At 47.1% G+C, this 22,561-nt stretch overlaps 1 protein-coding gene across 1 annotated transcript in view; it reads left to right on the forward strand.

Moving 5' to 3' along the window:
• The window catches only part of DPP6 (dipeptidyl peptidase like 6), a 715,888-nt gene that overhangs the window by 536,214 nt on the left and 157,113 nt on the right, over positions 1-22,561 (forward strand). The window contains exon 7 of the mRNA XM_047097129.1: positions 7,439-7,520. Coding sequence (XP_046953085.1) covers positions 7,439-7,520 — 82 coding nt within the window. The remainder of the gene's footprint in view (positions 1-7,438; positions 7,521-22,561) is intronic.

The raw sequence follows: 22,561 nt of genomic DNA on the forward strand, positions 1-22,561 counted from the left end.
TTTTCATGTGACTTTATTTGGTATCGTATTTGTGATCACGGTGTTAGAGTGTCCCCATGAATCGGACGGGGGATACATCCAAGCATTTCAGAGTGAGCCACCCCATCATCTTTCAGTGACTGGAGTAACCCCGCAGCAAAACTCCTGTATCAAATCCCTCCTGAGGAAAGACCTTCTGATATGCCAGAGACACGAAGACACTTAAAATTAATGGTAGGATGTGTTCTGGAATGTTGGCGACTCGGGAAGGATTTATGCCTCTGATGATTCCTGCCCCCAAGAATTTAACCATGTAATTTAAGATATGAGTAAAAACTGATAACACGAATCTTTAAGTTCTGCATGAGTTTAAAGTATCACTAAACCTGACCAATCAGCAATTGGCAATCAGACTAGGTCCCATTGATTTATCCATGCACCCCTCCATTTATTCATTATTCAGGTAATATTTATGAGCATTCACAAGGGGCAGACACTGTTCTTGAACGGGGGTGTATCTTATATTTTTATATTACCCACCATGCCATGCACCTAGGAATACTCAGAAAACACATATCATTTGACATTGCTAGGCTAGTTTTTGGTGTCTTTAGCCATGAAATAAATGTTAGGAGCCAGAAAGGCAATTTTTAGTTTGACTTTTCCAAATGCTGTTTTTGTTGGGAGGCTTTTCAGTCCCTTAAACTATCTTAGAAAGATAAATACATAAACTTTGCTGCAGTAACTGCTCTTCAAAATTCAACATGATTGATGCCCTGTGTTGTTTATTGCTCAAATAAGAAAAATCAGAATGGACTGCACGATCATTTTGAGATATGGCAAGTCCAGATAATTTTATTCTAACTTAATCATTTTTTTTTAATTTTTTTTACCAATCCATCTCCTGGAGGTGATTTATCACAGAGCCTGCCATGGGTTCTTTAAAATAAATGAATAAAGTTTCAAAAAGACAGAAAAGTTGCAGGAGGGCACTAACCAACCACAAAATAAATAAAAACATACTTTCGTGTGTCCCTCCATCACACACACACACACACCCCAAGAATTGCAGAATAATCCAGTCCATGACAGGAAATGATTTGATGGCAATGAGCTTTCATGCAGAGAGCACTGCTAGAGGTCCTCAGTGTGGGAAGGAGGCATCCGTACTGCTTTGACGGGAGAATGTGCTCCACAAAGAACCACCATTGAGTGGACACGGCAAGCGTTTAGCAGATGAAACTTCCTTGGGGCTGTTTTTGCTCTGCTCTCTGAATGTCTTTCTACTTTGTTCCTTAAGTCAGTTGGAGATATTTTTTTCTCCTTTGACCAAACCAGGAGATTCATCTTTAGACAGAAACTAATCAGCTTGGTGTCATTGAACTAATGGCTTCTCCACTTTGGGCCTCAGTTTAAAAAGTGAAGGGTATATTAATTTCGTGGGGTTGCGGTAGCAAACTACCACAAACCGAGTGACGTAAAACAATAGAAATTCATTTCCTCATGGTTCTAGAGGCCAGAAGTCCAAAATAGAGTGTCCCCAGGGCCATGTTCCCTCAAAACCTGTAGTGAAGAACCTTCCAGCTTCTGGTGGGAGCCATCTGTCCAGCCTGTGTCTCTCCTGTCACGTGGGCTTTTCCCAGTGTGCCTTCTCCTCCTTTTATACAGGAGATTGGGGTTGGATTGGACCCACCCTAATTGAGAATGACCTTATTTTAACTCAGTGACATCTGCAAAGAGCCTGTTTGCAAATAAAGCCATATTTCCGGGGACTGGAGGTTACGGAAGCAGGAAAGATTGGAATCATGGTTGAGAAGAAGGTGACTAACCAAGGCCGAGTAGACATGGCGGGAAGGGTTAGTACCCAGCTGACATGCATTACACTGGCTTCATGCTTTCTCTGCTAGTTCCCAGTGGCCTAGGTGTTTGTATAAGGGGGTGGATTGAGCATAAACCCAAGCTGGGCGTTTGCTAGGCTGGGGTAGAGAAAGAATGGTGCAAGGAAAACCATTCCATGGATGGTTTGAGCAGAGGATGGATGACCATCAAGGGAGTCATTGAAGAAAGGACCCCCCCCCTTGGGAGGGGGAGCTGAGGAGACCACCCTGAAATCAAGCAAATCTTACACCATCACATCCCAATGCAAAATATAGGTTGATTTCATAGAAACAGGGTTGAGGGTTGGGGTTCCTAAACCCACCCCCATATAATACAAGAATCAAGGTGTTTGTTTTATTGCTGAGTTCTGTAAGGTAAATTTGTCCTCCTATCTGATATATTATTGGACCTTTAGTTAAAGTTGCATATGAATAGTGATTGCATGATCAACTTAATTATTTACCATTTACCAATTAAAAAAACTGGCATTTATTGAATATCTACTCAGTCAGCTCTGTACTACCTATTTTCATATTCAGTGGAACATTAAGTACAACCCTGGAAGACAAGCATTTTTATTCTCATTTTATACATGAGGAAACAAACTTGGGTTAAGTTTCCCTATTACCCCACACCCTACCGCTAGTTAGCGGCAGAATTCAGAATTAAATTTGCAGCCTCTTAGAGCTCCTCCCACCACATCCCAGCTTCCTGCACTGTGTGAGGTGCTTGCACCATGGTATTTTCCTAAAGACGGACTGAAGCAGCTCTAAGGCATCGGGGGGCATTTAACTTACAGAGATGCACCAGCTGGGAAAAATAAAGACAGTTCCGTCCTTAGACTGTGTTACAGTTTATAAATAGTGATGGTTTCTCTTGATTTTCCCGGCCCTTCTTTAGGGGAAAGGGTCACTCTTATCCCACTTCCTCATTAAGGCTGGTCTGAGAGTTGTACCCAGCCTCCTGCTTCTGCTGGAACTTGGCTTTTCCAGCTAGCCTCTGCTGTCTTCAGGCTGTAGAAGCTTGTCTGATGTGTTGGCCATGAGGGGAAGAGGGTATACGTGAGCCCTGGAGAAGGAGTGAAGGTGACAAAAGAGGGATGCACATGTGGTCGTGGTATTGAAATCTTCTAGGACACTCTGTCTACCTGGAGATACCACTTCCGGATAGCATTTATAGGAATTTACACTTGTTAGGTGAAAGAGAGGCTAATCTCCTGCTGTTCTCGATTATCCCAGACTGTGGAATTCATTACCCAACAAAGAGAATTTCAGTATTCAGTAAGACTCTGGAATTTTAACATTTCTTTTTTCCTACGCTGTGCTCCATGCTTGGAAAATTCTGGATAAACCCAGGCCAAATGAATTTGTTAGGTTTGTCTTTAACCTTGCAAAAACATCTTTTACTTAGAGCCACCACCATAACCCATCTATCCCTACTCATTTGTTTGTCACCTCAGATGCATGAATTGAGTGCTTATGCCGTGCTAGTATTAAAGACTTTTTCGTCAATTCAATATCAAGATTGCAGTATCGTGGGAAGGAAATTCTCTAATTTTAATTCATTTCTACAATATTTGTTATAATCAATGAGATATATAACCTATTCAATTTTTTGAATTTTGTTTAGATTTCTATTTTAAAGTAATTTTAAACGAAGAAAAATTGTGAAAACAGTACAAATCATTCTCTTATATCCCTATCCCTACTTCTCCTATACTCCTGCAATACTGTTAGTGTATTTTATAACCACAGTGTAATTAAGGACAGGAAATTAACATTGGCACAGTATTATTAATCCAACTTATTTGAATTTTACCAATTTTCCTACCAGTGTCTCCTTTCTGTCTTGGGATCCCATGTTCCTTTAGACATTATTTCTTTTTAATCCCCTCCAGTCTGTAACATTTCCTCAGTCTTTCCTTGTTTTCATGATCTTGACACTTCCAAAGGTTATTGGTCAGCTGCTTTGTAAAGTGAGGCTCAATTTGGGCTTGTCTTATGTTTTCTCACGATTGAAGTGAGGTTATGCATTTTTGGTGAAAATGCCATATAGATCATGCTTTTCTCCTTCCCAGCACATTGTACCAAAGTGTTCATGATGATGTTGATGTGTCTTATTTCCAGTGACATTGACCTCAATCTCTTAGTTAGGTTGCTGTCTACCAGTTTCTCCACTGCAAAGTTGCTGTCTTCTCCTTTATGACTGATAAATATCTTGAGGGGAGATACTTTGAGGTTATGCAAATCCTGTTTCTCTTCAAACTTGCGTTCACTAACCTAAGCACCCATCAGTAGGTCTTGTCTGCAGCATTCATTAATGTAAGTCTAAGGGTGATACTCTTTCCTTTCTTTTTCACAGTTATTAATTGGAATTCTCTTACAAGAAAGCTGGTTTCTGTATTTGATTACTTATTTATATTAGTATGGACTCGTGGATATTGATTTTATTCCATGGATGAATCTGATACTATTATTAATTATTTTGTCACTCATATTTTTCCAGCTTTGGCCATGAGAAACTCCTTTAGGTTGGCTTCTGCATTCTTTGAACAAGGATTCCTTTCTTTCTGTCTTTCTTGAGTATTTCCTCATTTTCTGGCCCCATAAGATGTTCCAGACTCATCCTGTATTTCCCTGTTCCAGCCTGGATACAACTACTTCTCCGAGGAGGAGCCTTATTTATTTTATTGGATGATGGTGTTTAGAGACCAAGATACGGGCACTGAGTGTGCTCATGGTTTCTGGGGGTCATCGGTTCTAAGCCTCTCCACGAACAAAGCAAGGACATATATGTATGCACACTAACCCCTGGACACACATATATCTACATTTTGCATCTATGTGTGTATTAGAAACCATGAGTTTGCACCAATACCTCTGATTCCAGGCCAACACCACACAGTTCATTTTAGCCTTCCCCTTTTCCTTGTAGCTTGTTTTTCCAACAGTAAGAAAACTGGTTTTCATTATCTCCAATGTATGTATATATTTGCAGAGTAGTTTAATTCCAGCACACACGTTAAGTAGTTTCAGAATTGCTAACCCATAGTTCAGCATGATCTTTTTGTCTTTAGCTTTATGGTATCCAGTCGAGATACTGTTTTCTGATATTGCTTATGTTGGTTCTTTCCTTCCCCACTCTTCCATGTAGTTTTGTGATTTATCTGAAGTAGGGTTTTACTTTGTTGTGGTGTTGCTATTCTTTTTTGGGTTCCCCCACGTCCTGATTGTTTTTTATTGTCAGTTTTGTTTTTGGAGTGTGCAAAAAGTATGTGAAACCCCACTATGGGCTAAGACTGGACGTTATACCAATAAACATACCCCAGAGAAGTGCTTCTCCTTCCTCATGCAGACACCTCATGCCCAATCCCTCCTTCTTCCCACCCACCCCCTATACATAACCAACCTCTGGTTTCTGCTTCCTGTGTTGGTTTTTTTTTTTTTTTCACAAATGAGGATGTACATATGTGTATTTTCTTAGATCCCTTTCTTATATGATGGGTCACATACTATAGATTGTCTGTTGGACTTCGCATACTCCATGATGAAAATCACAACAATCAGTTTATAGAGGGTCTTCGTTCTTTCTTGCAGCTGTACCATAGTACCATTGTATGGATGAACCATAGTTTCTTCAGCCACGTATTGTTTCCAATGTCTTGTCATTACAGAGCTGCAATGAACATAACCTTCTGCATATCTATTTTTGTATTGTTAGAGGTATATCTTCCCGGAAGTGATGTAGTTCAAAGGATAAGTGTGTATTTTATTAGGTGTTGCCAAATTTCGCTCTAAAAGGACTGCACTATTTTTCATGCCTACCAGCAAAGTATGAGAACACCTTTTTCCTCACAGCCTCACCAATACAGTGTGCCATACTTTTCTTTCTTTTTTGGGAGGGCGTCGGGGAGCAGTTTCATAGGTGAAAAACGGCGATTCACTGATTCTATTTCTATAATTTGGCATGCGTTTGGTGCTTTTTAATATATCTGAGGACCTTTTATATCCTTTTTGTGATTTGTCCGCTCATGTCTTTTTCTCCTGTTTCTACTTTTTTTGTCTTTTGTCACCTCGATATTTTAGAGTTTTTTATATACATTATGGATATTAGCTCTTTGTCCATGGTACATGTTATGAATAATTTGTCCCAGTTTGTCAGTTGCCTTTTGTTCATGATGGTTTTGTGAGGCAAAAAAAACTTAAAAATGTTTATGTAGTCAAATTTATCACTCTTTTATTGCTTCTGGATTTTGAATCCTCCTTAGAAAGCCTTTCCCTATGTAAGGTTAAAGAGGAAATCACCCATGTTATGAAAATAGTTTGAAACATTAAAGACATACACATGGTAGGGTTTGTTAAGATTCCTTTGCGACTGGGAATGTTAAGACCCCTCCCTTATTCTTCTAAATGCCTGGCCATCAGCCTTCCTGGCTGAGTCCTGTTATCAATTGTCATCCACTACTTAGCACCTAATCACCCCATCTTCAAGCTTCCCTGGTCTCTTTAGACCCAGGGACCCCATCTAAAACTACTCGGGGGCATTGAAGACTATCTCACCTTCGCCGGTGCTTTTTACTCTTAAGTGAATTCTGTTTTGTCCCGGTAGTATTATTAAGTATTAGCAACTTTAGAAGTTTCTGCTGACTCAAGCCCAGAGTCGGCACCTACTTACTTTGCCTCCCTTCCCTTTCTGCCTCATCTCCTTTGTTCTCCCAAAATTCAGCTTCCTCCTTTTCAGAGACCATTCAGCCACAGCCTCTCAGTGGACGAATGAGCACCTTCACAGCTATGCCTTCTGCATGACGTACATCATAGCCAAGTGACAGGACGTAAACCCGACAGAGTCAGGCCCATCCAGCAGAACACAGATATAACGTCATCTGAAAAACATATGAAAATGAGTCTTTTCCACATGTTGTAGATAATAGTAGCTACAAAATATACTGAAATATTTCATACCTATACAAGTGTTAGGTTTTCTTCATGTTCATTATGACATTTATTTAAGCACCTTAGCAGGATTTTGTTAGCATGGTATTTTGCATATCAGTAAATAAAGAACCTCAGTGATGTCTGAAAGGAAGACAGTCTTTCAACCTTCCCCTCTCCCTTTCCTTCCTTCTCTCTCTCCCTCCCCGTGTAAACCAAAGGGTGAAGTCTGTCCTGAGGCCACTGGTTTTGGAAGGTCAGAATGACCTAGCAGTATGCTTAGGCGAGAAGCCATCTGCCAGGAAAACCCAAGATAGAGACAGAAGCCACAGGGCTTGCCACTGCATAGTCATGCATTTCCATTTGTAACGTTGGCTGGTGTGGACGTTTTAATAACTGACCTACAGACCTCTGCAGGTTGTCTCTTGATAAATATTTACTATTTGGGTTAAGCAGTGACGGGCCAGTCTCGGCTTCATTCTGAAGAAGTCTAATGGAAGGCTGAGACATACTATTTAATAGCACGAGCTTCTGAAATTCATACAGTGGCTGAAGGGAAGAAATGAGAGGAGGAGGATAAACATAGACCATTCTTGTCTCCCACCATGTTGATTGATTGATTGGTTGTTTCTTCATTTATTTTCTTTCAGGGACCCTCAAAGTCTGGACCCACCGGAAGTGAGCAATGCGAAGCTTCAGTATGCAGGGTGGGGCCCCAAAGGCCAGCAGCTGGTAAGCCAATCGAGCTCAGTGACCAGGTTTGAATTTGATGAAGTTTACACATTGCAGGCGGGATCTGCTCACTACGCTCAGGGTCTGTGTTTGCATGAGTTGAACTTTGGAAAGGTACACCAGAATATTCGCCTGTATAAAATGGACATTTCTTTTTTTTTTTTTTTAAATTTTTTTTTTTTTCAACGTTTTTATTTATTTTTGGGACAGAGAGAGACAGAGCATGAACGGGGGAGGGGCAGAGAGAGAGGGAGACACAGAATCGGAAACTGGACATTTCTTTTTTTGATTAGAGAATTATGTAACGGCAGGTGCTCTGGTTCCCCAATCTGAGACCCTTGAAGTGGTCCCCACTTAGCTAGCTGTGTGTAGACTCCAGACGTACCGTGAGGTCAAGGAGATAAACCTTGTCGAAAAGACCAATGGGAATTAGCAGAGTCACGGAGCCGTTGCGGGTTTCTTTCGTTTTGCTCTTGGAAGCCTGGCTCTGTTCTTCGGAGGGTTTTGGGAGAAGGTGGATATGCTGGCCATCGTGGAGCCATCCTCCCTGTGAGCGGCGTCGGCACGCGGCCAGCGCTGCCTCATGGCTTCACATCATGTCTTTCTGCGTCTTGATGCTGATTACATACAGCGGCATTTTAAAAACTTCTCCTAAAATAACACAGAAAATGATTATTTTAAAAAGCTTGAGGTGAGATCGTATTGGACAGTCTGTCTGTTGTCTTAGGAGTTGAAATAATCTTATTTTTCCCAATGGTATGGTTATACTGGTTGCATATTAATTCCATTTCCTTGAAATGACTTAAGGAAATAGGAAGATACAGGCCACAGAACTGTCCTAGCTATGACTAAAGGGTCCCCGGTGCCCGACACGCAGCGATCAGGATTCGAAAAGCATGTTTAGCCAGTGGGAGTCAGCTTGTGACTTGGGGAGAAGGGGGGGGGCCAGGAGGCGGGTGAACACCCCCCGCCAACTCAGTTACAAGGAGACGAAACTCACCTTTCCTCAGAGACGCTAACTCTTCCACAAGGAGAAGCTGCGACGTCATAGAAGGTTGTGGAAGCCCGAGACTCGCGTGACTGAGTCTCCAACAGCTGACTTTAAGTCCCTCTGATGTCATGATGGAAGGTGTGTCTGGGAGCAAAGTGCACCCATATCCGTCAGATCACTCCGTACAAGTGACATGTTGCCTCCACAGAGGCTCTCCCAAGTCTCCACGGTCCTCGGGCAGCCCGCTGCCCACAGCCTTGCACGCCGGCCTCATTCCCCCGCGCGGGGAAGAGCTCACGGGTGGGCAGCCTTCCTGAGGGGCCACTGCCCAGCCTCCGTACAGGCGTCAGGGTGAGGACATTGTGACTCACACACTGGTCAGCGTCTCTTCCCGGCAGGCCCGCGGCCTCTTCCCTCGTGTCCCGGTGATTATCACTAAGCTTAGGGACTCACGCTTCCCCATCAGCACTCAGGAGAGGCCAGACCCTGGAACCAAGGTCGCACAACCTGGTCCTGCCTTCTGGAAACGGCTTTTGGTTTGCGGTAAATTTAACCCACAGTTCCTAAAGAAGGACGGGTGTGAGCACGTGCGTGCAAGCAAACACACACACTTTAGAGTTCTGTCTGGAATTTGCAGGCAGATGGAGCTGCAGAATGTTCCCTCTCTAGGCCACTTACGTATTAGGCCAGCCCCTTCCGTATCTGAAGCTGCTCGTGTCCTGCTTTCTAGGGGTTGGGGGTGGGCTGAAGGGTCACAGTCCTCCTGCTCAACCTCTTAAAGAACTGGCAGCAAAGCTAAGTAGGCACCAGGTTCTCTGAGAAAGCGTCCCTGACTCCACTCCCCACCGCTGGCTCCGACTCTGGACTCCCGTGTCTCCGTGCAGACTCCCATCACTTGGATCTCTTGGTGTGAACTTGGGGTCTCTCCTCTGTTCCTCCAGCTTCATCTGGGCATCCAGCTCTGTCATCTTGTATTCCGAGTGCCTAGCCCAGCGCCTCGTGCTCAGGATATATTTGTTGAGGTCAAAAATGGATGCATGGAGGTGGCTGGGTGGCTCAGTCGGTTGAGCGTCCGACTTCGGCTCAGGTCATGATCTCGCAGTTCGTGGGTTCGAGCCCCACGTCGGGCTCTGTGCCGACAGCTCGGAGCCTGGAGCCCGCTTCGGATTCTGTGTCTCCCTCTCTCTCTGCCCCTCCCCTGCTCGTCTCTCTGTCTCTCTCTCAAAAATAAATAAACATTAAAAAATGTTTTTAAATGGATGCATGAATAGATTTATTACATAATATATCCTTGTGACCCTCAGTCACTTAAACACAAAGTGACTGGGTGCAGACAAGCAGCCACGATCTGTGTGGATGTTCAGGACATTACTTAACAGTAGGGAAGTTCAGCTTCCTTTCCGCTCCAAGGAAATGAATGTTCAGGTAAGTAATAATTGCTAGTATTTGGGCTTAGTACCGAAAGTACTAATGTGCTCAGGGAATTTTTGAGTTATGAACATTTTTGAACTTCCGGTTTTTATTATACAGTTCTTGTACCGAGTGTGGTCGGTAGGCAATGTAACTCACCCCAGAGAGCGTCCTGTACAGGATGTAGGAGTCAGCACGCTGTTCCTCTTAAGGGGCCAGGTAGCAGGTGTTTTAGGCTTTGCAAGCCCACACAGGAACGTCTGGGTCTCAACTCTCCACTGTGCTGTTGTAGAGAGAAAGCGGTTGTAGTCAACACAGAAAGAGATGGACAGTATTTTGTTCTGATAAAACTTTATCTGGGGCGCCTGGGTGGCTCAGTCGGTTAAGCGTCCGACTTCGGCTCAGGTCACGATCTCGCGGTCCACGAGTTCGAGCCCCGCGTCGGGCTCTGGGCTGACGGCTCGGAGCCTGGAGCCTGCTTCCGATTCTGTGTCTCCCTCTCTCTCTGCCCCTCCCCCGTTCGTGCTGTGTCTCTCTCTGTCTCAAAAATAAATAAACGTTAAAAAAAAATTAAAAAAAAAAAAACTTTATTTACACACACAGATATTCTGGCCCGAAGGCTGTGGTTGCTGACCCGTGTTTCAGGGGGATCGGACGCTCTCTCGGCTGTCCTCAACTGAGGAAAGCCTGGCCCGGGGACCAGCACCCTGGTGACTGGTACTCCCGGGGCTCGCTTTCTCCACAAAGAAAGTCTGCAACCCGCAAGCAGGCTTTGCAAAGACACTAACAAACCCCTCATTGCCAGTTTACTTGAAAAAGCAAATAATACTCCCCGAAGGAAATCTACTCTAATTATAAAGAGTCAGACTAAAATGAGTGATGCTCCTTCGGGAACAGAGAACACAACTGGAGTTCAAGTTCACCGGAGGGCTTTCTGAGCATCCTCACCTCATGGTGAGGAGTGATTTCAGTAGCCCCTTTGGCTCGGGGACCCCGTAAGTCCCAGGGAGACAGCACTCCACCCTGGGAGCAGGCTAACGGCGTTCTCTCATGTCTCCATACGGCCTCCAGTTATTGACTCTTGCCTCCTAGGGTAACTTTTGTCGGACCTTCCGCTCACATCTTAGGTAATAAGTACTGCCTGATGGGCTCGTTGTTAGAGGAGCCTGCTGAGGCTAAAAATAGGAAAATGGATTTGGCTAGATTAAATGAGATTAAGGGAGAAAATATATGTAAAGGGTTGAGGAAGTGTCTTCCCCTCCATCTTAATGTGGTCAGTGGACATAGCCATTCACATTGAAAACACGTGATTTCTAAACTTTTCCCCGTACTTTATCCCCTGCAGATAAACTTTGGCCTACATGGAGTGCTTCTCTGAGTTTCTCTTCTTTGATCTTTGGTGAAGCCCTCCCCCTTACGTGTGTGTCTGTTCATGTGAAGTCCTGTCTCTGCTAACCTTCAATATGACTGTTTGTCCGTCTGAACGTAGCCTTGCATCTTCTAATACGTAATCTCTGCAAGGACATCGTTTTAATGTTTGTTTATTTATCTATCTTGAGAGAGAAAGAGAGCACGCAAGCAGGGGAGGGCCAAAGAGAGAAGGAGAGAGAATCCCAAGCGGGCTCTGCACTGTCAGCACAGGGCCTGACGTGGGGTTCGAACTCACAAGCCGTGAGGTCACGACCTGAGTTGAAATCAAGAGTCAGAAGTGGGGGCCTCCTGTGCGCCTCTGGCACGCTCCTGGAGCTCAGGCCCCCTCGGCCTGTCTTAGCGGGTTAGCGCGCACGCATAGGGTACTTTGGAGAATTGTTGCATGTTTCCCTTTGGAGCCAAGTGCCGTGGAAAGTTCTACAAATGTGATTGCACGGCATTAGACAACAGTAAGGATTGGAGGCTGGCGTCTTTGCTGGCCTACTCGGATGATCAGAGACGAAAATGGTCTCCTGTTCGGTTGGCCTGCTACCACGATGGTGACAAATGGACAGCTTTGAAAGGGGAGTCTGATAAGCCTCTTGGGGGTTCTTCAACACCGAGGTGGCTTCAGCACCTGACAAATGACGAGCAGATAGGGTAGCCGGCCGGGGAACCTGCTAGAACTGCCACCTGAGCGGTCCCGGCATGCAGGTGACAGTCCAGCAGAAGAAAACGGAGGGATGCTCACAGGCCCCGCTCTCCCGCGTCGGACAGGAAGCCGACTCCGTCGTAGTCTCCCGGGGCACGCAAGGCTGTGGTGTGGATGACAGTGAGAGACTGCTCTGTGTCTTCCTGGAAACGAGGGAATAAAATTAACTATGTTTACCCAGATGGGGGGACTTCAGCTACACTGTGTGAAAAATTGCCTTGATTACATGGCCTGATAGACCCTAGGATACTTCTCCGGGGAAAGTCATGGACAGAATGACTCCCCAAGGAGACTCGAGGAATCTGCTTCAGTGGCTTCTTTGTAAATGGCTCAGATAGCAGCTCTCCTGACGAGGTCGCAGGGCAGACTGGACTCTGGAACATTCTCCCGGCCCCGAGAGCTCTCGGGTTGACGGGGGTGACCGGCGGTTGCTGTGGTCGGTCAGCCAGCGACCGGTGAGGGACCTGAAGGCCAGTCCTTTGTGCACACACAGTTTTGACCATCATTCGCTCACGCGTTTGTTCACGGTTTAGTAAATTCCCACTGAACACTTCCTGTGCTCTAGACGCTGGAGTTTCACTAAATGCCGGAGATGCAGAAGCGAGGCACAGCTGTCTCCACCTCGTGGACAAGGCACCCGTCACCGCGGTTACTAGCCGTCGGCACCTGCACCTGTTCCGTGCTGCCCTGCCCGCCCCGCTGCATCTCCGTCCCCTCGGCACAAGCTCGGTGTCCTGTCCATGGCAGGACGCGTGACTGCCCCGCGTCCCTGCGTGGGTGCTGGCCGCGTTTCCAGCCAGGACTCTTGGGCCCCCAGTCTTGGTGCAGTGATGCCGGCTGCAGCAAAGCCCTCCTGACGGTGAGGACATGCCGTCATTCCCTGGCCGCTTGGTGTTCTTCCTGCAGAGCAGTTCTGCTCCCGGCCACGGTCTCAGCCGAGACTGAAGCCTGGGCCTCCTTGAGGGGACCAACCAGGCCCCCGTTTTCATTGTGGATTCTCAAGCCCCACCTTCCGTCAGACTTTCCTTCCGGGGTCCCAGCAGCCCTCCCCCGTGCAACTTTTCCACCCGTGTCCTCTGAGCTGCCTGCTGTGAGCACCTTTGCAGGAGCCCTGGACCATCCTCCCCCTTAGTGGTTAGAGGCACGCGTCCTTAGGTCTGTGACGTAACAACTGCCACAGTCAAATGGCTGAGTCTGTTCTAAAGAAGCCAAGCTCTACAAATCAGCTTCTTCTGAGTCCTCTGGGCCCACTGTTTTTTTTTTTTTTTTTTTAGCACACCATTTTACCGAGGGTTCTTTCTAACATGTCAACAGCAAAAGAGAGCGAGGGTCTCACTTCCCCGGGTCACTAGCATCGCCTCGTGCTCCCTGTGGACTCATAGCAAACAAGCCATGCCTCTGGGAGTCAGTGGACGATCCGGAAGAATTAGAGCTGAAGGGTTCTTGTGCTCACCCTCGGCCACTGCAGAGCACTCAGGTTTCTCCTGTAAAGGAAAAGAACCTTTAAAAATAGCCCATTAGATGGGGCGCCTGGGTGGCTCAGTCAGTGAAACGTCCGACTTCCGCTCAGGTCATGATCTCGCGGTCTGTGAGTTCGAGCCCCGCGTCGGGCTCTGTGCTGACGGCTCGGAGCCTGGAGCCTGCCTTGGGTTCTGTGTCTCCCTGTCTCTCTGCCCCTCCCATGCTCATGCTCTGTCTGCCTCTGTCTCTCAATAATAAATAAATGTTTAAAAATTTTTTAAAAAAATAGCGATTAGCGTTGTAAAAATTCACGCCACCAAAAGGTCAGTAGTTCAACATGAGATACCGGATGGAGAGATTGTTCTTGAAACACCAAAATGCTCTGTTAAAGGGAATAAAGAGCAGACAGGCGATAGACCTGAGGATTCACTCCGTGCAGGTGTGGGCATCTGCAGACACACTGGCATCCACGCAGGGGCCCTGCTCTCCGTGAGGTAGCCAAGCGCAGACGGAGGGACGAGTGGGTGGCAGTCACCGCAAGGCCCCGCCCTCAGCCAGGGATGGGCAGGTGCAGCCAGGACACCTGCTACCACGCCGGGAGCAAGACGGCAGGAACCCAGGGACAACCCAACCCTGAACGACAAGCCCTCATCTGAAAACCTCATTGTAACATTACAACTGCCCGTTCCGTCTCAGAATCTAGAGGTCTTCATTTAGAGCCTTAGAAGGGGAAGAACCTTCAGTTTGTTCTCTTTTTTTAATGTGTGTTTATTTATTTTGAGAGAGAGAAAGATAGCAAGTGAGCATGAGTGGGGGAGGGGCAGAGAGAGAGGGAGGCACAGAATCTGAAGCAGGTTCCAGGCTGAGCTGTCAGCAAAGAGCCTGACGCGGGGCTCGAACCCACAAACTGTGAGATTGTGACCTGAGCCAAAATCACGAATAGGACCCTCCACCAACGGAGCCACCCAGTTTGTTCTATTTTTTTTTTAAGTTTATTTATTTTTGAGAGAGAGAGAAAGGGTAGAGAGAGGGGGAGACACAGAATCCGAAGCAGGCTCCAGGCTCCGAGCTGTCAGCACAGAGCCCAATGCGGGTCTCAAACCCACGAACCGTGAGACCATGACCTGAGCCGAAGTCAGATGTTCAACCGACGGAGTCACCCAGGCCCTCCTATTTTTTAAGGCTGTTAAAAACAAAACCTGTAGAGTCAGGAGGCCGCTTTCAGGTCTGGGTTCTGGCACTTACCAAAGGTGTGATCTTAAGGCACTTAATCTCTCCAAGCCGCAGTTTCCTCATCTGTAAACTGGAGATAATAATGTGTATCTTGTAGAGGTCACTGTACGGATTCGGTTAATTTGTTAGAAGTACATGGTGTAGAACCTCATATAATGAAAATACTCAGTAAATGATGGATTGTTGTGCTGCTGCTATTAGGATTATTACTTGGCTTAACCAAAATGTAGAGAATAGGAAAAAAACAGGAATGTCATCAAATGAGTGTTTGGTATGTGTCCAAAGGTGAGCGAGGCTACAGGTAAGGCAGGGAGATAACACGGGTGTGTGGGTGGGCGCCCAGAGGGCTCAGTCTCTTTTTTGGCTCTTCTCCAGCTTGCAGGTGGTGAAGGATGCTGTTCGGAAAGCTTCCCATCAGTCCCTGTCCCTCTAAGCCTGTAGCTCCTGGCAGGTTGGCAACTGTCCGTCTCCTTAGAAAAGGCCATTAAATGTTTCCGATTCTGTGTCTCCCTCTCTCTCTGCCCCTCCCCCGTTCATGCTCTGTCTCGCTCTGTCCCAAAAATAAATAAAAAACGTTGAAAAAAAAATTAAAAAAAAAAAAAGGGGCGCCTGGGTGGCACAGTCGGTTAAGCGTCCGACTTCAGCCAGGTCACGATCTCGCGGTCCGTGAGTTCGAGCCCCGCGTCGGGCTCTGGGCTGATGGCTCGGAGCCTGGAGCCTGTTTCCGATTCTGTGTCTCCCTCTCTCTCTGCCCCTCCCCCGTTCATGCTCTGTCTCGCTCTGTCCCAAAAATAAATAAAAAACGTTGAAAAAAAAAATTTAAAAAAAGAAAAGGCCACTAAAGGTGACGGCAATTCCCCTGCTCCGATGTCACCCCAGAAATGATCCCTCAAACGGAGGGAATATGTTCCTATAAGAAACCTGGACGTTGGATCCCCAGAACTTAGTCATCTTGTAACGGGAAATTTGTACCCTGAGACCAGCATCTGTCGTCTCCCCTCCCCCCGCCCCCCAGTGCCTGGTGACCACCGTTCTATTCCTGGTTTCTGTGAGTTCAGACTTTGTAGATTCCACAGTGAGTGAGATCATACAGTATTTGTCTTTCTCTGCCTGACTTATGTCAGGTAATTATGTGACAGGAGGGAGGCAGTAATCTTCCGATAGAGAAGTACATGACATCACCTTAAACTTAACACAATGTGACGTGTCCGTTATAACTCAGTAATGGTGGGGGAAGGCCTGAGGACCTGCTGTTTCCCTGTCCCAGGTACTCCGCCGTGACCCCAGGACCTCGAGCTGGATGGTGACTCTCCTGACCCTGATCAGGCAGCCACCTGAGCAGAAACGGGCGAGCTGTGTGCCCAAGGGCATGTTGCCTACCCGCTTCTGAGTCACTAAGGGGGCAAAGCAGAGTTTTATCAACGTTGACAAGTCCAATGAGGGGAGAAAGATGGATCTTTCCAGCAAGAGGAAATTATTTAATGAAATGTCGTAGACATGGAGAGGACCAGACTGAAGTGACATCCCATTAATAACTTATAAAAGCCTCTAATCAGTTTGGGTTAATTTGGTATTCATTGTAAAAACATTCATCATGGGCACTGAAGCCCATGACAGTAGCCAAGAAATTAATATCACCGGGATGGAAATTGCCTTATGTATCCTCAAGTAATGGATGGAGCCAGTTCAGTGAGTGATTTACTAGCTCGCCAAGGGTACCCTTCAAGTTTAACGCAATGCACTCTCACTTGGTGGCCCTGTGGGACTCCCTCACTTAATGTGCACTCTAGTAAATAAGCCACGTTTTTGTCACTTAACCCGAGCGGATGGGGCAACATGGTGGAACTGCCTGACAGTCATAGGTAAAGAATGAGGCGAATTTCTTAAAAAACATTTTTTTAAAAAGGGGGCACCTGACTGGCTCAATCTGTTAAGCGTCCATCTTTGGCTCAGGTCACGATGTCACGGTTTGTGAGTTCAAGCCCCACATCAGGCTCTGTGCTGACAGTGTGGGAGCCTGCTTGAGATTCTCTCTCCCTGTCTCTCTGCCCCTCCCCTGCTAGCTCTCTCTGTCTCTCCCTCTCAAAATAAATAAATAAACACAATTTTTTTTTAATTTAAGGAATGAGGGGAATTAGGAGGTGGTGGTTGGTGCTTTTTACTTCCACCAACAGGCTCTCTGAAAACACGGGGATTTCCAAACACAAAAGCAGCTTATAACTGTGGGCTTTTAAAGGAAGTGAGGGCAACAGTGTAAATAGTAAACTGTGGAGTTTTTAAATTTTTTGTCCTGCTGTATGAACACAGGGTAGGGGCTTAAGAGCAAATTCATTCTTGACACAATACAAAAATATGTAGTAAGAGTCACAAAATATGTCCCCACGTTAGCAAAGAAGTCCCTTCTAAAGAGAAGCCAGAAGCAATAGTCACAAATGCATTCAAAACACTGTTATCTATAATGTTTTTTAAGTTTATTTATTTTGAGAGAGACACAGAGACAGCAAGCGGGGGAGAGGGAGAGAGAGGATCCCAAGCAGGCTCCACACTGTCAACACAGAACCTGACTCAGGGCTTGAACCGCGAACGGTGCAATCATGACCTGAGCCGAAATCAAAAGTCAGATGCTTAACTGAGGCAGCCATGCACCCCTGTAATAATAATTGTTAAAGGCTATACCTATCCTAAGTGTTCATAGGGGAGTGATCTGCTAAAGCATGGCACATTGGCGGGATGAACTCGTCTGCAACCACAAGCGTTAAAAAGTGGCAGGTGGGTTGCATGTGAACATGGGAACTGTATCATCTATTAATTAGCATTAGGACTAAACATAAGATATTTGGTATATGTTTTGCATATGAGGAAAGATGCTTCTTTTGGTCTGGCCGAACTATGCACATTTCACCCACTTCTAAAGGTTTCCCGGACACAACATTATATATGCATTAGAAATGGGGGAAAAAAGAAAGCCCATCGTCAAATCTGAGGTTCACGAATTCCGCTCAGTAGACGTGTGCTCCGACAATCCCACAGGGTAGAGCACAGCGCTCTCTGCTGGGACGGACGTGAGGAAGTCAGCCCTGGGTGGGGGGACAGTGCCTTTAACTGTGTTAGTTTCAAAGTGCTATGCAAATGTGTCCAGGTTATTTTCCAGATCCCACGTGTCAGCCCAAGCAATTAAGAAAAAGACGGATTTTGGGTTGAAAGCTAGACCTGACCTGGTTGTACATGATGGTCTGTGAGCATAAACTGTGTTTTCTTCCTGATCAGAGCTTCCCCGATGCAGTTGTGCTGGAAACAGTGTGTTGTTCTTACAAAAAATCTAATTTAAAAGGGTGCCCACATCAACCTTGGGAATATTAGGTTAGAGAATTTCAGGGTAATCTATCAAATAGAGTTTAAAAGCAGGACTGGAACACTGCATTAAGAAAGAGTGCCTTTAATGATTGGTTCCTTAGATAATGTAACAAGGCAGTTATAAATTAAAATAACCTTTTTTGACCTTCGATGGGGGTGCCAGGGTGGCAGCCGGGTTCACATTTGCAGCCCCAGGCAGACATCCCCCATTGGGTGGAGAGAGCAGGCTCTGGCCATTTGGAGATAATTCCAGTAGCTTAAGAGGTGATCTGTACCATTTGTGCTGCTAAAACTTCTCCTTAGTGTCCGTAATGGGCTTTTTTAGACCCTCTCGTGGACTTCTCCCATGTGAGTGGAAGGAACACCTCTTTCTCATGATTCCTAAAATATTTCGCAACTGGAAAATATCAAAGGAATGGCCCCATGTCTTTGGCCGTTGAGAATAACCATGACTTCTCCTTCTTCTAAAAGGCTGTAACATCGTCAGTGCCACAGATAATGACAGTTCCTCACGGGCCACTTTGTTTTATTATCCAGTCATTTTGATTTTGAATAACTTTATCTCCCAGATCAAATGTAAGCTGATCAAGGACAAAGAATGTTTTTCATTGCATTTCACTCTTGCATAGCCCATAGCTCCCTAGCTAGCAGAATACAGGTTTTCAACAAATACTCGTTAAATGGATGATATCCAGAAGGGAAAGTAAAATTAAATGTCAGATTTATGGGCATGGATCCCAAGTTCATGGAAATTGGAAAAACCTGGTGTCATAACCTCAACATTTTAAGATGTAACAGCTTGTCTGATGCTTAATCAGCTCAGCAGTTCAGATGATAAGCAATACCATGGCAAGAATTCTAGATTTTAGAGTCAGACTTTTTTTTTTCCCCTCTGTTTGTTATGCTATGAATCATCTCCAAACTGAGATGTGGGTTCTCACTATTAAAATGTGTCAAGAACAGGCCGAACTGAACTTTCTGACCAAAGGGGTGGAACCCGCTGGCTTTCCTCGGGAATTTCAGAGCATTAAATACTCTCTGTGCTTACCCCACCAAGGCACCAAAAGTGATTTCGTTCTGTTTAATATCAGAGCAAACCATCAGACTTGTTCCTCACTTCTCCGCCAGTCGTGTCTGGATTGGTGAATGACGCGGAGATACTTAGGGACCAGCACAGGTAAGACTTAGCTCACTTAGTTCTTGCTTCCGAGAACTTTGGAGACATCTTAGCAACATCTAGGTCAGTTATCTGCAAATGACTCCTTCTGCCCTTTCTTCAAAACAGACTTCACGGGACTCCTCCCTGATGACATTTTGTTAGACTTCATGGATTATTACAAATCAATTACAAACACTGGAAAGTCACAGTACCTCGCTTCTCTAAGAACCCTTTCCTGACACCAGTGTCTTTCCATTCTTTGAGCTGGTCGCGTTCAGTCCACGAGGCATTTACGTTAGTCGTGTAACTCCTGGGGATCCTGGGTCGACTCATGATAATTCACCTTTAAATTTGCCTTGCAAAACAAAAGCAGTGATTTCAGTGTAAACTTAAATCGCATTCTAAAAAGAACAATGCTACAAGTGAGCCTAGATAAGCAACGAATCAGTTAAAAAAAAAAAAACAGATCCCGATTTATTTATTTTGGATGTGTTTATTTTTATGTGTAGCATGGCTTAACCGTAGCTCAACTACTTACACTTATAAAGAGCACATAGCAAATTAGCGAATTGATTTTTCTAGCTGTTGTTCAAGTTGGAAACCTACTCACTTATCTGAATGCTTTTGGTTTTTACTGTAATGGCTTCGATGGCTATTAACAGCTGGAACTATGTCTTCATTTCCTTGGTTGGGCCTGATTTTATGAGTGTAAATTACACATGGGGATGAGCCGGGACCAGCCCAGAACTTCGATAGGACGTTGCCACCTAGGCTTTGTGCCTGGAGCACAGGTCTGCACTGGGTCTGTTCCCGTAGGCACCACACCGGCATTAACTCCACACTCCACGGCTGCCCTGGGCTCTGCTACTTTGTCACCTGGCTTCACCTGGGTTTCTGCCAAACCTCTGTGTCGTGTGGTGATACATGTTACTCAGCAGGTGGCATCCCCATCCCTTCTGTTGCCCAAATCAGAAACCTGCACTCTTGACCCCCCCCCCAGCCTTCCTCTGCCCTGTCTTGACCCATCCATAGTCCTGTGACCCCCCCTCCTTCCTTTGCCCTGTCTTGATCCATCAACAGTCCTGTGACCCCCCCCTCCTTCCTCTGCCCTGTCTTGACCCATCCACAGTCCTATGACCCCCCCTTCCTTTGCCCTGTCTTGACCCATCCACAGTCCTGTGACCCCCCCTCCTTCCTTTGCCCTGTCTTGACCCATCCACAGTCCTGTGACCCCCCTCCTTCCTTTGCCCTGTCTTGACCCATCCACAGTCCTGTGACCCCCCCCCACTCCTTCCTCTGCCCTGTCTTTTTTTTTTTTTTAACGTTTTATTTATTTTTGAGACAGGGAGAGACAGAGCATGAACAGGGGAGGGTCAGAGAGAGGGAGACACAGAATCCGAAACAGGCTCCAGGCTCCGAGCTGTCAGCACAGAGCCCAACGTGGGGCTCGAACTCAAGGACCCTCATGGGCCGCGAGATCATGACCTGAGCCAAAGTCGGCCGCTCAACCGACTGAGCCACCCAGGTGCCCCCCTCTGCCCTGTCTTGACTCATCCACAGTCCTGTGACGCCCCCCCAATCCTTCCTCTGCCCTGTCTTGACCCATCCACAGTCCTGTGACCCCCCCCCACTCCTTCCTCTGGCCTGTCTTGACTCATCCACAGTCCTGTGACCCCCCCCCAATCCTTCCTCTGCCCTGTCTTGACCCATCCACATTCCTGTGACCCCCCCTTCCTCTGCCCTGTCTTGACCCATCCACAGTCCTGTGACCCCCCCACTCCTTCCTCTGCCCTGTCTTGACTCATCCATAGTCCTGTGGCTCCCCCCCTTCCTCTGCCCTGTCTTGACCCCTCCACAGTCCTGTGACCCCCCTTCCTCTGCCCTGTTTGACCCATCCACAGTCCTGTGACCCCCCTTCCTCTGCCCTGTTTGACCCATCCACAGTCCTGTGACCCCCCTTCCTCTGCCCTGTTTGACCCATCCACAGTCCTGTGACCCCCCCTTCCTTTGCTCTGTCTTGACCCATCCACAGTCCTGTGACCCCCCCCCTTCCTCTGCCCTGTCTTGACCCATCCACAGTCCTGTGACCCCCTCCTTCCTCTGCCCTGTCTTGATCCATCCACAGTCCTGTGACCCCCCTCCTTCCTTTGCCCTGTCTTGACCCATCCACAGTCCTGTGACCCCCCCCACTCCTTCCTCTGCCCTGTCTTTTTTTTTTTTTAACGTTTTATTTATTTTTGAGACAGGGAGAGACAGAGCATGAACAGGGGAGGGTCAGAGAGAGGGAGACACAGAATCCGAAACAGGCTCCAGGCTCCGAGCTGTCAGCACAGAGCCCAACGTGGGGCTCGAACTCAAGGACCCTCATGGGCCGCGAGATCATGACCTGAGCCAAAGTCGGCCACTCAACCGACTGAGCCACCCAGGTGCCCCCCTCTGCCCTGTCTTGACTCATCCACAGTCCTGTGACGCCCCCCCACTCCTTCCTCTGGCCTGTCTTAACCCATCCACAGTCCTGTGACCCCCCCCCAATCCTTCCTCTGCCCTGTCTTGACCCATCCACATTCCTGTGACCCCCCCCTTCCTCTGCACTGTCTTGACCCATCCACAGTCCTGTGACCCCCCCCACTCCTTCCTCTGCCCTGTCTTGACTCATCCATAGTCCTGTGGCTCCCCCCCTTCCTCTGCCCTGTCTTGACCCATCCACAGTCCTGTGACCCCCCTTCCTCTGCCCTGTTTGACCCATCCGCAGTCCTGTGACCCCCCCTCCTTCCTCTGCCCTGTTTGACCCATCCACAGTCCTGTGACCCCCCCTTCCTTTGCCCTGTCTTGACCCATCCATAGTCCTGTGACCCCCCCCTCCTTCCTTTGCCCTGTCTTGATCCATCAACAGTCCTGTGACCCCCCCCCTCCTTCCTCTGCCCTGTCTTGACCCATCCATAGTCCTGTGACCCCCCCTTTCTTTGCCCTGTCTTGACCCATCCATAGTCCTGTGACCCCCCCCTCCTTCCTTTGCCCTGTCTTGACCCATCCACAGTCCTGTGACCCCCCCCACTCCTTCCTCTGCCCTGTCTTGACTCATCCACAGTCCTGTGACCCCCCCCAATCCTTTCTCTGCCCTGTCTTGACCCATCCACAGTCCTGTGACCCCCTCCTTCCTCTGCCCTGTCTTGATCCATCCACAGTCCTGTGACCCCCCTCCTTCCTTTGCCCTGTCTTGACCCATCCATAGTCCTGTGACCCCCCCCTCCTTCCTTTGCCCTGTCTTGATCCATCCACAGTCCTGTGACCCCCCCCTCCTTCCTCTGCCC

The sequence above is a fragment of the Lynx rufus genome, unplaced genomic scaffold, assembly GCF_022079265.1.
Source record: "Lynx rufus isolate CCGP_SWC_20201006 ecotype Redwood Valley unplaced genomic scaffold, mLynRuf1.p SCAF_4, whole genome shotgun sequence".
NCBI lineage: Eukaryota > Metazoa > Chordata > Mammalia > Carnivora > Felidae > Lynx > Lynx rufus.